A 15,704-nucleotide genomic window follows, 5' to 3' on the forward strand; every position below is an offset into this window, starting at 1 on the left:
AGTTGCAGAAACCTCCACCTTCTCTCGACCCCACTCCGGGGTTACTGAATAACGGAATTTCTAGGTAAAAGAAGATGTACTTTTTAAAGCTGCGGCTTGGGAGCGTTCTAGAACTTGCCGGGGTTCTTCTGGTCTTTTCAGAAACAAGGTTTGGATATGCCAATGTCTGCCAAGGCTTCATGGCATCTACCACAGCCCTAATCCGGGGTGTTCCTCTCCCGGGATTCGAGAGAAGTGTGTGTGCGCGCGCGTAGGTGTGTTTGGTTGGGGAAAGATCCACGGGTGTCTTCCCAGACGGTTTACATACTCCCTGCCCCTGGAGAAGTTTGCTCCCTTTAGGCAGCGGCAACAATCTTGCCGCAACACCCACCCCCCACCCTCTCCCACCCCCACACCACCGCCGCCAATTCTTAAAATTAACAAGTCTCTAATGAGGCAAGCATTTGGTCACATTGAAACTGAAGCTCTTGGAGTTCTAGCTTTGTTTTGCAATCTAGCAGGGCCCTTCTGAAGCCTCATAACAGGGAGATTTATGGGCTCGCCAGATAATTAAATGATATTATTGTGTTAACTTTGCATGCACGACCACGGGCCGAGCCGCCTGTGGGCTTGCTGCGTCCGCCTGCCGCAGCTCACAGGCGGCGAGGGCGCAGGAGTTCCTCTCGGGCGGTAGACCGAGCACTCCCCAGTCTCGGGAATTTGCCCTGCATTAGAATACCTCGGCGCCTGCATTTTAAAATGCTAAAACTACTGGCTCCCAGCTAGGGACGCTCCCAGCTTGCTGAGACCTGTGTTTGTTTTTACACCAGCAAGTAGCGAAGTCCTTTCCTCCCAGCTTTCGAGCCTCGAGAAAAGCTCTGGGGTGAAGCGAAGGGAACTAAAGCAAGGCCCTTTTCCCCCAGATCGCAGCCGTTGGTGGGGGGCAGGGGGGAGACACAGCGCGACATCTTTAACATAATTTCTGTCCCTCGCTCGCACTCTTGCCTCTCTCTTCCTCTTCTACCCCTTCTTCCCCTCCCTCCCTCTCTTTGACGTTTGATTCCAGTGGCAGAGGAGAAAAAAAGACAGAGCCGTCAGCCAAACCTGAAACGCGCAGCCCCGCCTCCTCCTAAGCCATTGGTAGATGTGCGCAGAAGGCCCGCCCCCCAGGCCAGCCGTGGCCTCGGAGTGGCTGTCGGCGGCGCTCATCGGGCGCTGCCCCGCCCCGGGTCCGAGAGGGTAGGTTGGCTGCCCCGGCCAGCGGCAGAGCCCTTCTGGACAGCTCCCGCTCACCCAAACAGAAGCCGTCCTCACCGGAGCGGGCTGGGACATGGCTAGGCTGCGCGCCGGCCCGAGCGGCGGGGCTCGGTGATCCCTCCCTCCCTCCCCGCCCCCTCTCCTCTCCCGCACGCACGCCCCGTCCGCCCCCACCCCGCCCCCACCCCGGGCGCGCCCGCCCGCAGCCCGGGGCGCACACCGCACGCACGCTCCCCCTCCACACACTCACGCAGTCTCGTGCCCTCCCCTGCTCCCGCGGCGGAGCTCCGCCACGCGCGCCTTGCCAGCCCGCCGGCCGCCCCCGCCGCCCCCGTGCCCCGATGGACTGAATGAAGGCTGCCTACACCGCCTATCGATGCCTCACCAAAGAACTAGAAGGCTGCGCCATGAACCCGGAGCTGACAATGGAAAGTCTGGGCACTTTACACGGGCCGGCCGGCGGCGGCAGCGGCGGGGGCGGGGGCGGGGGCGGCGGGGGCGGCGGCGGGGGCCCGGGCCATGAGCAGGAGCTGCTGGCCAGCCCCAGTCCCCACCACGCGGGCCGGGGCGCTGCCGGCTCACTGCGGGGCCCGCCGCCGCCGCCAACGGCTCACCAGGAGCTGGGCACGGCGGCAGCGGCAGCGGCGGCGGCGTCGCGCTCGGCCATGGTCACTAGCATGGCCTCGATCCTGGACGGCGGCGACTACCGGCCCGAGCTCTCTATCCCGCTCCATCACGCCATGAGCATGTCCTGCGACTCGTCCCCGCCCGGGATGGGCATGAGCAACACCTACACCACGTTGACGCCGCTCCAGCCGCTGCCGCCCATCTCCACCGTGTCGGACAAGTTCCACCACCCGCACCCTCACCACCACCACCCACACCACCATCACCACCACCACCACCACCAGCGCCTGTCGGGCAACGTCAGCGGCAGCTTCACCCTCATGCGCGATGAACGCGGGCTCCCGGCCATGAACAACCTCTACAGCCCCTACAAGGAGATGCCGGGCATGAGCCAGAGCCTGTCCCCGCTGGGCGCCACGCCGTTGGGCAACGGGCTGGGTGGCCTCCACAACGCGCAGCAGAGCCTGCCCAACTACGGGCCGCCGGGCCACGACAAAATGCTCAGCCCTAACTTCGACGCGCACCACACTGCCATGCTGACCCGCGGTGAGCAGCACCTGTCCCGGGGCCTGGGCACCCCGCCCGCGGCCATGATGTCGCACCTCAATGGCCTGCACCACCCGGGTCACGCTCAGTCCCACGGGCCAGTGCTGGCACCCAGCCGCGAACGTCCACCCTCGTCCTCGTCGGGCTCGCAGGTGGCCACATCTGGCCAGCTGGAGGAGATCAACACCAAAGAGGTGGCCCAGCGCATCACCGCCGAGCTGAAGCGCTACAGCATTCCGCAGGCGATCTTCGCGCAGAGGGTGCTGTGCCGGTCTCAGGGGACTCTCTCCGACCTGCTCCGGAACCCAAAGCCGTGGAGTAAACTCAAATCTGGCAGGGAGACCTTCCGCAGGATGTGGAAGTGGCTGCAGGAGCCGGAGTTCCAGCGCATGTCCGCCTTACGCCTGGCAGGTAAGCCCAGAGAGTCTCCTGGAGCCACGCTGCCTGGGGGCTTGTGGCCGCGGGTCAGCGCACCTAGCACTTCTCGGGGTTCTCTCCTGCTATCCCCTACACACTTCCTGTTCTTGACTTTATCCTTGTTCCACTTCCTTTCTCTCTTCTTCCTCTTCTTTCTGCTCTCCCTTCTTCTGTTTTTCTTCTTTTCCTTCCTCCTTGTCTACAGCTTTGATCTACCGACTCCCCCCTACACACACACACACACACACACACACACACACACACACGTTTCATTTGCCTCCCTCAAAGTGTCAATTTTGCCCTGTCTTTCCGAGTCGAGATGGGGTCCCCGGTATCCACTAGGAGCCCTCTTTTTCCAGGACTCACGGAAACCAGGTATTGCCCTTGTCCAAAACCCTGTGCACTTGAACACTTGCTTAAACAATACATTTCAGTTTTCCAAACTGCCTAGTCTCCTTGTATGGAGTCGGTTGAGGGGCTTTGCTCTTCAGAAGAGAAAAAGATCTCTCTGTTCTCCTACCCACCATATCAGGCAAACTTCTTTGATTATTGGCAGGAGTCACACACAGCCTTGCCCGCACCGGGAACTGGTGGCTCGCTAGACTGTAACAGCGCTTCCTGAGCCCTTCTTCGGCCTTGGCGTTGGCGCAGGGACTTTCTGACCCAAAGAACCGACTTGCGCTAGCTCCCATGTCACTGTCCACAGCGAGGGGAGGGTGCACGGATGAGGGTCTGGACTGCCACATTAACCTCCGGGAGAATGGGGGAAGAGAAACTAAGAATGGAAAGCGCTGTGTCTCACTCGCCAGCCACCCTTGCCCCGCTCCTAGCGTTTGCTGGGATTTGCCGAGGTTTGGCTGGGCTTGGAGAGAGGTTAGGCGCTCTTAGGGAAGAGGTGCTGAGAAATTAAGATGCAGGTTAGTTAATGCATCTTGGCCGCGGGCTACAGGCTCCGCCTTTGCATTAAGCGGACGCTGATTGTGCGCGTCGCGCCGCGGCGGGGAGGGCTGACGACCAGCGGGAGGGGACGAGTTGATGCGCTGGTTACATTGTTCTGGAGCTGCCTTGGCTCTTTGTGCCTCCTCTAGCGGCGGAGCCGCGAGGTACAGCCCTCTATTGTTCTAGGAGCACAGACACCTCCTGCGTGGGCGGCGGGAGCTGTAGAGAAAAACGCAGCAGTGGCTGCGCCTTTCTTGCAGTTGCGCGCTTTTGTGCGCACAGAGCCAGCGAGGTGCGCGTGGCAATTGCGCTGTCCTTAGGGTCCAGCCGCGGGCCCATAGGGTCTGAGTGTCCAGGCACCCCACTGGGGAGGACACACTGTACTATACTGCAGACAGGGTTGGGCAGCTTCTCTTGGACTGGAGCGATCTCTCGGGGCCCGCGGGCCATCAGGGGGGTAAGCCGTAGTGGCAGTGATTTCCATAGGCGGGGACAGTGGGACTCACAAGGTTCTGTGGGTTCTGAGTCAGCCGCACACAACGAGCTTCCGAGCTTCCGGAGGGGAAAGCACGGCTTCCTCTCCCACGCCCCGGGCTTTCCTCGCACCGCCCAGCCTGGCTTACGGGGTGCGCTCTACCGACACCGGACCGGCCTGGGGAACGTGACAGACAGTATTCTCACCCAGGCTTGGGGAGGGGGCTTTTCCGATCTGACCACCTCAGCCTTTGCCTACAGCGGCCCCACGGTGATGATCTGAGAAGATAAAAAGAAAACTAGCTTTGCCCGAAAGAGCTTTTTCAAATCGGGGAACTCCAAGTACTTTTGCTTGCATTTAGAGATCTACTTTATCTCTCTCCTTTAGCTTAGTCTTCATCCTCTCCTACATTTTTCTCTGATTTGCTCTTGGTTCCTAGCAAAGATTAAGCAGTGAATAGATAGTAGCGGTGATATATAAATTGGAGGTTTACTAACAATTCCCAACAGTGTGGTTCCCTTTTGTCTTAGTCCCCCCCGCTTCCGCCGCCCTCCCCCCCCCCCCCCCCAGTCTCTCTCCTGAGAGCTCTAGCACGTGCTAGCTTCCTGGACATAGGTGGCCAGAAGGAACTTGGCAGCTGGTCTTTGGGGGGTACAGTTAAAGGCTGGATGACAGCTATTCCATTCCAGCCCATCTCAGAGCGCTGTCGCCCCCTCACGCCTGTGGAGCAAAGGACAGAGCTCAAAAAAAAAAAAAAAAAAAAAAAGCAAAGCACTGCCTTCCTGCCTATGTATCTGAAGGTGGTGTGGCAAGTCATATTTTACTGTTAGCACTCCGAAATGACCCAAAGCTTGCTGGGTTGAAGGATAAGTGTGGCAATTCTGCGGGAACCCCACCATTGAGAGTCCCAGGATGACTCCTCTGGGGCTTTTAGGAGGAGCCCCGAAACTGCCTCCTTCAGCGAGTGGGAAATTCCTCCTGAATGCTTCAAGCATTCAAATTTGGTGTGTCTGTTTTATTACCCCAAGTTGAAAAGGGACAAGAGCTTTAGCCTTTTTATCTGGTCATTCTATCAGCAACTACAAGCGTGTTGAGTGGTCATTATTACATAGAAGGCTTTTCAGTTTGGGGTCGGTAGATCAGTCTCTTCAGACACTGACACAGAAGCTGGGTTGGTAAGTAGGTATTATGTACTCGGGAGCACGAGGGGACTGGAGCAAATGGAGAAGAAAAGCTGAGGCCTTCTCCGCCAGGAGTATCGATCGATTGGAATCGTCCCACACTGTTGGGCTCCGGTTCCAGGGGTTAAACAATCCTAGTAGCTCCACAGGGCTGCTGGGCCTTGTCTCCCAGCCCTGTGCCTAGAAGTGGTGCCACCCTCCCCCCATTCCCGCTCCAGACAAGGCTCGCTCTATCTATCTATCTATCTATCTATCTATCTATCTATCTATCTATCTCCTTTTAGTTTCCTTTTCTCTTCTCATTTTGGGCCCCTCTGGGTCTTGCCAGAGGCCCAAGCAGACAGGGGTTTGAGGGACTTAAGAATTAAGATGTCTGATTTGGACCATCGCCTGCAAACCTCACCCTTAGGTGAAGCACACCATCACAACAGAAGCAGGTCCTTCCTCTCCCCCTGCCCCCCTCCTGGGTGTATACACAGCTCAAGGTAGCATTTCAAGAGGGAAGGGAGGAGACGACAGGAAACTCAGATTGCCCCAGCACTAGGCTTCAGAGAAATGGACTCCAAGTGAGAGATTTCGTTTGGAAAGGGTGGCAGAGGCAGCAACTGCCCCCAGCTGGGCCTCTTCAGGGGTTTCCCACGGCTGGCTCCCGCAGGGCAGTTTTTATGAATTGTGGCAGAGGCTGGGAGGACATACTCCCACGGGTTCAAGAACCGACACTCCCCAGCTTGCCCAAGAAAAGCCTAAACCAGCGGTTCTCAACCTGTGGGTCGCGACCCCTTTGGGGGTCGAACGACCCTTTCACAAGGTTCGCCTAAGACCATCGGAAAACACATATATAATTACATATTGTTTTGTGATTAATCGCTATGCTTTAATTATGTTCAATTTGTAACAATGAAATTGGGGGTCACCACAACATGAGGAACTGTATTAAAGGGTCGAGGCATTAGGAAGGTTGAGAACCACTGCTCTAACCCAAGGCACAAACAGGAACAAAGAGGGAGAGAACCCAGGCAAGAACCTCGGTGCCCCACCGAGGAAAAATCGAGGCCCTCCGTGGCGGGAGTGTTGCCTCCAACACCCAGAAGACAAAGCAGAGGCCTCAGCCCTTGACAACATACCCTGTAACCCGGCTCCCGAGTGGTCTGCTAGGAATCTGCCTCCAGTCCCAGCGGTGGACAGATTCCGGCCCTCTTCGGGCAGCAACTCCCAGTGGCCAATCTGGAGCCAACTCTGTTCCCGCAGCAGAGGGCTCTTAACCAACCGGACCAGATGCCGCCGGGGCCACCTGAGGCTGCAACAGTGAGCATGGCAGGGCACCAACTGTGTGCCCGTCTGCTTCTGAGCGGGGCAGGGAGGAGGGTGTCTTAGGGTACACCTCCGACAGGCACCTCCTAAATCAAGGAGAGGGAGTGGGGACTTCATTCGCAGACCTCTCCCCACTCCACACCCCCCACCCCAAGGCTCCCTGCCCACCTCAGCCCAGCTCTCGCTACATTTAGTTCGGGATCGTGGCCAAGAGGCCACAGGCAACCAGGTCGGTAGGGAACACGCGATATTTTCGCCTGCTGGATAGTGGGATTAATAATTAAAAAGCTCTCGCTACTGTCCTTGCCTGGTCAAGCCCCAAGTGCGGGTAGAACACCTCCCTAACACGCATTAGGGTGGACGGGAGCGGCCCCAGGAGGCGGGATGTGAGGAGGGTAGCGAAGCCGCGCGAGAGACGCAGTCCAGGCCAGCCGGCGCCCTGGACGAGAGAGGCTGCGCATTTATTTTTATTCCAGGCTTTCCACTGTGTGGTTATGTCACTTTCTCAAACAAATGTGTATATGGAGAGAGATCGATGCTGATAATGTTTAGAAGATTAAAAGAGCATTAATGCTGGCAACAATAACGTAAACGTGTGGACCCAGATTTCATTGATCTGGAACCTGATCCGGCGCGTTTCCAGTAAGCCCGACCGTTCCCAGCAGAGCGCTCGCCCCGGCTCACGCGCTCCGTGCCGTGCTGCTGCCCCAGCTCCGGGCGGGTTCTCGGGTCTGCCTCCAGCTCTTCCCCGGAGCGGCCCCAGATACCCGAGGCTTTCTCTGGTCGCAGGACTGCCCGCCTACTTCCCAGCTCCCCTGCGCGCACACACCGCTTCCTGCGTTTTCTGCGCTCCCGCTCCCGCCACTGGCTCTGCAGGTGGTTGTGTGTGGGCTTTGCACCAGGCCCTCCCAGCTTCCTTGTCCTGGAGGAGTCCTCTCCCCCTCCCCCAGGCCACTACATCTGCTCCAGCAGGGCCCCGGGCAACTTCGTTCCTCCATTGAAACCATCTAGAAATTCAGTCACCCCCTTCATATGCGGGAATAACCAAACCCTACTTTGCAAACGTCTCTAAAGCTGCCTGCTAACCCCGCAGCTTCCGGATCCGAGGACCCCCTCTCATCCTTGACTGTTCTCATTAAAAGAGAGAGCTCATTCGCATTAAATGTCCCATTCGCAGGCTTTGCACACAGATGCATTAGTTGGACAATTAAACGCAGCCTGATGACAAAGGCCTGGGCTTCATCCCTCAGAAATGTCTGCTCTGCAGCAGGCCAATTAGACCAACCTGGGAAGAGTCTTGTTTCCTACCCGGGCTGGGGCGGGAAGGTAGAAACCAGACTGGAAGACCTCTCCACCATGCCCTCCTCTTCCCTCCAGCGGGAGAAAACTGGGGCTCTCCTCTAGCCAGGCAGGGAGGTTTGCCCTGGGTAACCGGTCCTGGCCAGAAAAGAAAGACCATCTGAGCTGTTCCTTCCTGCCCACACCCTGCCAACGGCTCCCTTGCCAAACTGTGGATTATTCTCCCAGAAAGAACAGTAAAGGTGAATTTGACTAGAAAGAAGGAAAGAGGTGAGATAGAGTGAGGGTGAGACGAGAGCTTAATTGTTCTGGTTTCTTGAAATTATAACTCCAATTGGAGAAAGTTAAGCTTTTCCTTTCAGAGAAGGTCTCAATCCAGAAGGAAAGGAATTTTCTTTCCTTCTCTAAGAATGAAATGAGAAAAAGGAGGAAGGAAAGGACGGTGGGGGAGAATTGTTCTGCTTGGAGTTATGACAAAGGATCAATGGGTTTTTCTTTCTGTCCTCCCCTCACGAGGCTCATCTTCCCACCAGTAGCATCTGTTTAAGAAGGGAGCTTCGATATAGCTTCTTGATTCCTAGTCAGAATGTGCCCTTACCCCGCTCCTGAAAACTGCTGTGAACTAGGTCAGGTGATCCGTGATCAGATACAGAAACTGAAGGTAGGTGCTTTCCTTCGGTTAGGCAGACAATTGCCCCTCCCCACATGCCCCGCAATAAGGATCCCTATGTTCTCTTTCTCTGAGGATTGAATGGCATTTTGGAGAGTGGGGTCTTAGACTCTCCCCCACCCCCATCTTAGAATCCCAAAACAGGGTGAGAATCCTGGTGAGCGGTGAGGGTAGGGCAGAGGGGAAACTGATTCCCCCAGATTCTCTGTGTCTCCAAGAGGAGACTGCCCCACTCCCCTCTTGAGCCAGGTCTGCACGGAGGCAACAGGGACCTACCCCTCATGGCTTACCTTCCCCAGCCCCAGGCCTGAACCCTGAGAGATCGAGAACCTGCTTCTCCTGCTGTTTCAACCCCAAACATCATTTTAGGGTCACCTGTGGGTTTTCTCGCCATTAGAACCTTTTTCTAAAGAAAGGTTAGAGGAAGAGGTTTGAGGAGTTCTCAGGAAGAAAGTACTGGGCCCTACATGCTATGGCTGGTGATGGTGGTGGCAGATACTGTGTTCAGGAAAAGTGGTATCATGTAGGGAGACTCCCTGGAGAAATGAAATTCTCAGAGGAGAAGCAGAAAGATTTAGTTTCTGGGTTCCTGCCAAAGGAAGGGAAATGAGGAGGGAATTAAATAGAAATAATTGTCTGGAGAAAGGGCCCTGGGGAAAAGGGTGAATATTGAGGCACCCTGGGCATTAAACTTCAAAGACCCTCTGGATTATGTTCACCCCTGACCACTCACAGACCCTTGTTTTTCCTGACCTAGGGAAAGTTGCTTCATCCAGGGGGATACTTTTCTTGTGGGGAGAGACCATGATGAGGAAGCCCAATGGGGCCATTTATGCTGTCAGGTGCAGAGCCTGCTGAAGATGGGCGGGGAGGGGGGCATCATCACCCCTCATCACCCAATCTGCCCCCCTAATCCACTTCAGTGACTTCGAGAAAGGCTTTTTTATTTCCATGTCTCAAGATAAAGACAGAAAATAAACATGCACAGGTTTTTGAAGGGACAGGAAGGGAGGAGGTAGGGAAGATGATTGAGTAACTCAGCCCACCTGGTGCCTGAAAAGGTGTAGATAGGCAATGCATAGAGGCAGGCTGCAGGGCATGCAGATAGAGTCTCACTTGAGGGGTAGAGTTCCTAGAAGCTGTGGACATTTGTTGTGAAAAACTGCCCATGCACATTTTCCCAGAGGGAAGGGAGACTCTGCCTTCCACCTTGACGCCTCTCTCGCCATTTGAAGATCCATTACTCTTCTGTAGAAAGCAGACTTTGTTTGGGTTGGAAGCACACCTCCAATGTAATTTAATCAGCATTGGACTTTGGCTCATGTAATCAAATATACATATACTTTCTCCTGCAGGAAGAAAAATAATTTCTCTGTAACTGCTATTGACTTGAAGTCATGTAATCTCTGGAAAACATCACATTTTTAAAGGGAAAGGTAAAATTAAGGGGAAAAGAATCCAGTTTTAGTGGTTTGCCTTGTCATTGCTAAGAGAGCCAGTTACCACCTAAGAAAGGGCAGAAAGAGCATTCTAGAGCTCACATACTTGTGCTGCTGCAATTGTAGATATTTCACTTCAGATTCCTGTGTTGTCAGCCTCCCACATTTATTTTTGTAGGGAACAAGGTTGACTAGCTCACCAGATCCCAGGAATTTGGGCTTTATATTTACATTGTGTCACATGCTTGGAGGAATGGGTTTCTTCCATTTTTCTACCCTGTTTGGAGAAGCCACAGAGAGCAGCAGCGGGATCCCAGTGGACAGCAAGCCCCTTCATTAAGGATGATTGGTAGCCATGCCAGCTCACTCCCCACTGCATCCCCAGGGCCTTGATCATGGAGCTCTGCCCTAGAGCATCCCTCTAGATCAGGCTTGGACTCCCCACCCCCAGGGCGAGGCTCTGGGCTTTACCCAAGTTGAGTCTGTTAGGGAATCTGTTGTAAACACAGATCCATTGATTTGCATTTGTCAGAGAGTAAAGTTAAACCAGTGAAAAGAAGCCCTTACCCTTTTATGTAGGGCCAGGGAAACCTTTCATATTGATCCTATTGATCCAACCTTTCCCTTTAAGGAAACCACATAGTTAAAGACCCTCGTTCAATAGATTTACCCTTCGCACTTGTGATATTCCTTTAAGTGTTCTCATCTAGGATAGCTGGGCATTAAGCCCACACTCCAAACCAGACAGAAATGAAAAGAGAGTAGGAGGGGAGGGGTCAGGAGGCAGAATTGTGGGAAGTGAAATTGAATCAAACTGAAATGTGTAATGATTTGATTGGGGGTGTTTTTCTCATTCTTCTAAGATGACATGCAGAGATAAAGACAAAATGGATGTATTTAGCATCTCTTTTTTTTCCCCCCAACCAAAGAAAACCTGTTTACATGCTAGAGTAGCAACATTTGTGGAACATCATTTTCCACTGTAAAATTATTTCAATCAATCCACTGGCTTGGTTCATTTAAGCTGGTTCACTTCAAAGCGGTAATACTTCCACAAAAATTATTTTGGTTCATTTGTAGCAAATCAGGAATAGAATTGTCCTCAGACAATGCAGTATTTTCTGGGGGCTCTGTATATGAGCATGGACACTGAGAATGGGCTTGGAGTTGTGTGTTCTGATGGAAGTGGGTAGAGACTAGGGCAACAGTAAGGTACAACTTTTCTTTCAGAGCAGTGTAGATGGAATAGGAATTGCTAAATATTGCTCAGTCTTGCTTGTGTTTGCAGACATGAACATGAAAGTCCTCTTTGTTTCCAGAACTGTTGGCTCGATCCACTTCCTTTCTTCCTTGACCCTTTGGTTCTGTGAATAACATCCATTTGTGATTTTTTTCCCCCAACATGGTGCATGTGCAATTCCTAATTGGTTATCTCTTGGGTTGTGTTCAGATATTCATGTTTGTTTTATGTGATTGAAAAATATTAATGATTCCTTAGGTGAGGTAATGTATTTATCTGCTGAGTGAGTTCAAAGGGCAGAGTTCAGCTTTGGTTCAGGTTAATTGAACAGGAAGCAGTGAGCTCTCCAGGCTGTGTTTAACTAGAGTCCCTTAAAATATCACACTCAGCAAACACACAATTTCACTGCCCTCATCCTGGAGTCTGATGTAAGAGGCACAGATCAACTTGGGTTGCCTGTTTAAAACCCCAAAGCAAAGCATAGCAACTGCAACAAAGCCCTAGAGTCCCCCTCAGGGAAGAAGAGTTTTCTCATTGGCTAATTGCTTTATTGGTAGCACTGACCTGCAGAGCAGCTGCAGGGGCCTGGATGAAGGCTGAGGCCTCAGAATAATGTGCTCCATTAGAACAGGGCAAGACATTTTTTGTTTACTCAATTGGAGCACCCTGCAAAGTGCCATTAACCCCGGGCCCAACCGCGCTCCTGCTGCAGAAGCCAAAGGTCAGGCCAGTCAGGCTGTAGGCACAGCTAGCTCTACCCTGGTAGGAGGGAGGGAGCATCCTGCTGGCATTGCCCTCCCCAAACTTGGCCCAACCAAGTGGGCCCCTCCAGGGCTTTGAGCACAGCAAGCAGTTACAAAACTTATTCACATTTCCCAATTGCTGAATCACGTTATTGATGATTAAACAATTTTGATCTGAGTACCATCAATCACATCAGAAAAGAATCCTCCCACTGACCCTTTCTTTTCTATTTATGTTCTCTTCATCCCTGTGAGTTACAGTAAATAGAATTGTGCAAACGCTGCTTTTTTAGCAGGAATATAGTCTGGATAAGTGCTTGGATCAAGAGGAAGACAGACCTCCAAACAGGGCTGGGGGGTTGTTTAACAGAAAGAGGGTTGGGGTGGACTCAGCAGTTAGGGCTTCCTCCGAGAGCACTTTGAACTAGAGTGCCACCTGCCGGGAGTCATCTCACTGCAATGAGCCTTGCACCCCCCACAAGGCTCAGGTCCCTTCCTCTTCCACTTCGTTCCTAGATCTGGGACCCCATTCCTCATCCTCCTGACCACTACCTATATTTTCCTAGACATTTCTTCTGGGACTTATTCCTGGTCATTTAGGTCTCTAACTTCTGCCTTTTCTCATTCATTGCCAAAGAGAAATCAGTGATTCTGCTGTGTGCGGTTATAGTCTGCACATTGAGAGAATAGTCTCCTGCTTAGATGGAAAGTGCTTGGAGAAAGAGGGGCAGAGACAGCAAAAAAAAAAAATCCGTGGGAGAGGAGAGGAATGGTTATGTGTGTAAGAGAAATGGTTCAATTGATGGTGCCAGTGAGGGCTATACCAACTGTAAGGTGTTCTGAAAAGGTAAAATATTGCACAAAAGTGAGGGGGTAGGAGAGAATTAGTATGGGCAGGGAGGACATCAGGAAAGAGATATGCCAAAGCAGCGAGCCAGAGGTGGGCTCTGTGAAATCTCCTGGGAAGAGAAAAAGTGAACCAGGCGTTTTGCAATTGCAAAGAAGTGAGCCAATGAGCTAGACTGGGAGCCAAGGTGTGGAGCTGGCTGTAGCTCTGTGGGCGGCAACTGTTTCCAGACTCGGCTCACATCAATCAGACCCAAAGCCCCTGGCAGCCTAGCGCCTGTGGGTGGGTTGCTGACTCCACGCTTGGGCGCAGGCTTCAGCACCACGAACAGCGCCATGGAGAGCCCAGAGCCAAGCGCTCGGGGGCTGCAATCTGAGCGAGTTTCCATCTCAACCCGGAGCTGGGCCCTCTATGGGGTTAAATCCGGGCAGCACCCTGATCAGTAGCTCTAGCTCTCTAGATCTCAGTGCCCCTCTCCACACCCCTTCCCCGCCCCCCAGACTGAACAGAGCCTCAGATTTTCCTCTTGCACCCGTGACTCTGGTTCTCTAAGGAGATCAGCGATAACAAAGGGAGAGGAGGCATTGGTGAAGACAGGACAAAAGGTGCTAAACGACCCTTTCCTTACAAAGAGGAAGACCATTACCTTTTTTTGAGTGGGGGCTGGAGGGATTAGACTATTTTCATGATGTTCTGCCTTCTGCAGGCACTCATTGCTGCTCTCAACATGATATTTCAGATTTCCTCTCAAGGTTTACAGTCTGGTTGCCCGCCCCCTCACCCCCCCCCCACCACCACCACCACACACACACAGGTATACACAAATGGATACTTTCTCCCCCACATACTTCTGATTTTTGAAAACATGGCTTTCATTATATTAAACAATACTGTCACTTTATATCAGCAAAATGTTGAAGGTAGAACCAGCTACGGGACAGCACTATCTCCAAAAAATCTAGAAACCAGGTTTGATTTCTTGAGAGTCATCCTTGATGGGGTTCTCTTTAAGAAGTGTCTCTCCACAGCTGTTTTGGGCCAATGGTTGAGTCACTTCCCCCAAGCCACACAGTGGAGTGCTATGGCCTTGACCAGGGTGGGAGCTGACATTAGGCACTGACCCCTGACTCTGGCTGCTCTGCTTTGTGTTCTTATTCCAGAGAAAAGAGGCAGGTGGGTCCTTTTGGACTATAATTGGGGACAGTTCACATCTTTATGCATTTCTAGTAAAATGGCCTTTGCTTTCCCAAAGCTAATTAAAATGTAAAACTCTTGCTTTATTTCAAGGAATTTTATACTTCAAACTTAATTATTACTAAAGGGAGGTGGAGGATAGGAACAGACAAGTGTGTCCCCTTTAAAAGAAAGTCAAGGGTATGATAAATGAGATTTTCTTCCCTGTGACAATTCATTTTTAAATTCTAAGTGGCTCTTGGATGAAAGGAAGAAAAAAATCCAGCCCAAAATTAATCTGGTAGAGCATTGATTCTCAATGTTGAAAAAATAATTTTCTGTGTTTAAATATCTAAAATTTTGCTCTAAAAATGAATAGGAACATATTTGCGAGAACATATTTGAATCAGATATAAGAACTTGTTTTAGATCTGTTTAGGAAACACTGATAAAAGCAATTTCTTCAAGCTGTATGATCTTTGAATTTGCACTATCAAAATCTTTTCCAGTAAAATGGATTTGACAGTAAGCAAAGTCCTTTTTTAAAAAAGGTTTTTGTTTTATTTTGTTTTTTAGCAAAGTTCTTTTTTAAAAGTCTTTTTTATATGCATCACTGCATTTTATTAAAAATAAGGCAGTCCATAGACACAGATAACAGTATAGTGATTACCAGAGGGAAAGGGGTGTGGGCGAAGGTAGAAGACAGTAAACAGGGGATAAATGGCTTGGGGTGGTGAACACACAATACAATATACAGATGATGTATTATAGAATTGTACACCTGGAACCTACATAATTTTATTAACCAATGTCACCCCATAAATTAAATTTAAAAATAAAGTAGTCTACTCGGCAAGATGGCACTAAATGCATTTCTCGTCTAGTGAACTCAATGTGGTTTTAAAAGAATATTTTGACAAGACTGCTGTGTAAACAGGACCTCGCCTATAGTCTTCTTTGATTTTAAATACTAAAAAGTGTGTAGAGTGAAAGAACTTTATACTTTTCTGAAACAGTATGATAAATTCCTAAATCTAAAAGGTTTTTTAAAATCTTGGATTCAGTTGCCTCCTAATGTATGCCTAATGAACTCAGTGAATGAGTTCACTTTAGTTCATGTTCAAGGCACAAGAGTGAATTCTTTATTCATTCCCAATTCTAATCCCTCTCATCGTTTTCTAAAAATTCCTCTGAAAAGGAAGAGACAGTCTTCCTATTGAAAGGCCAATTCCTTGACCTGATTCTGGGCCCCTGCCTCTCCTGCCTTCTTAGGACTCCAAGTTTGTCTGTGCTCATAAAATACTTCCCGCCCTGGCTGGTTTGGTTCAGTGGATAGAGCATCAGCCTGTGGACTGAAGGGTCCCAGGTTCAATTCCGGCCAAGGGCGTGTACCTTGGTTGCAGGCACATCCCCAGTGGGAGGTGTGTAGGAGGCGGCTGATCGATGTTTCTCTCTCATCAATGTTTCTAACTCTCTATCCCTCTCTCTTCCTCTCTGTGAAAAATCAGTAAAATATATATTAAAAAAAAATACTTCCCATCAGTATTTTTGTGTTTCAGTG

At 51.4% G+C, this 15,704-nt stretch overlaps 1 protein-coding gene across 2 annotated transcripts in view; it reads left to right on the top strand.

Moving 5' to 3' along the window:
• The first annotated feature begins 1,421 nt into the window (after positions 1 to 1,421).
• Positions 1,422 to 15,704, top strand: part of ONECUT2 (one cut homeobox 2) — a 72,582-nt gene continuing 58,299 nt past the window's right edge. For both annotated transcript variants that reach the window (XR_011472158.1, XM_070420355.1), the window contains exon 1: positions 1,422 to 2,820. Coding sequence is in view for 1 of the 2 variants with exons in the window: in XM_070420355.1 (XP_070276456.1) it covers positions 1,587 to 2,820 (1,234 nt within the window). In the remaining variant the exon portion in view is untranslated. The remainder of the gene's footprint in view (positions 2,821 to 15,704) is intronic.

The sequence above is a fragment of the Myotis yumanensis genome, unplaced genomic scaffold, assembly GCF_028538775.1.
Source record: "Myotis yumanensis isolate MYYU_CA2020_CCGP unplaced genomic scaffold, mMyoYum1.0.hap1 SCAF_7, whole genome shotgun sequence".
Lineage (NCBI taxonomy): Eukaryota > Metazoa > Chordata > Mammalia > Chiroptera > Vespertilionidae > Myotis > Myotis yumanensis.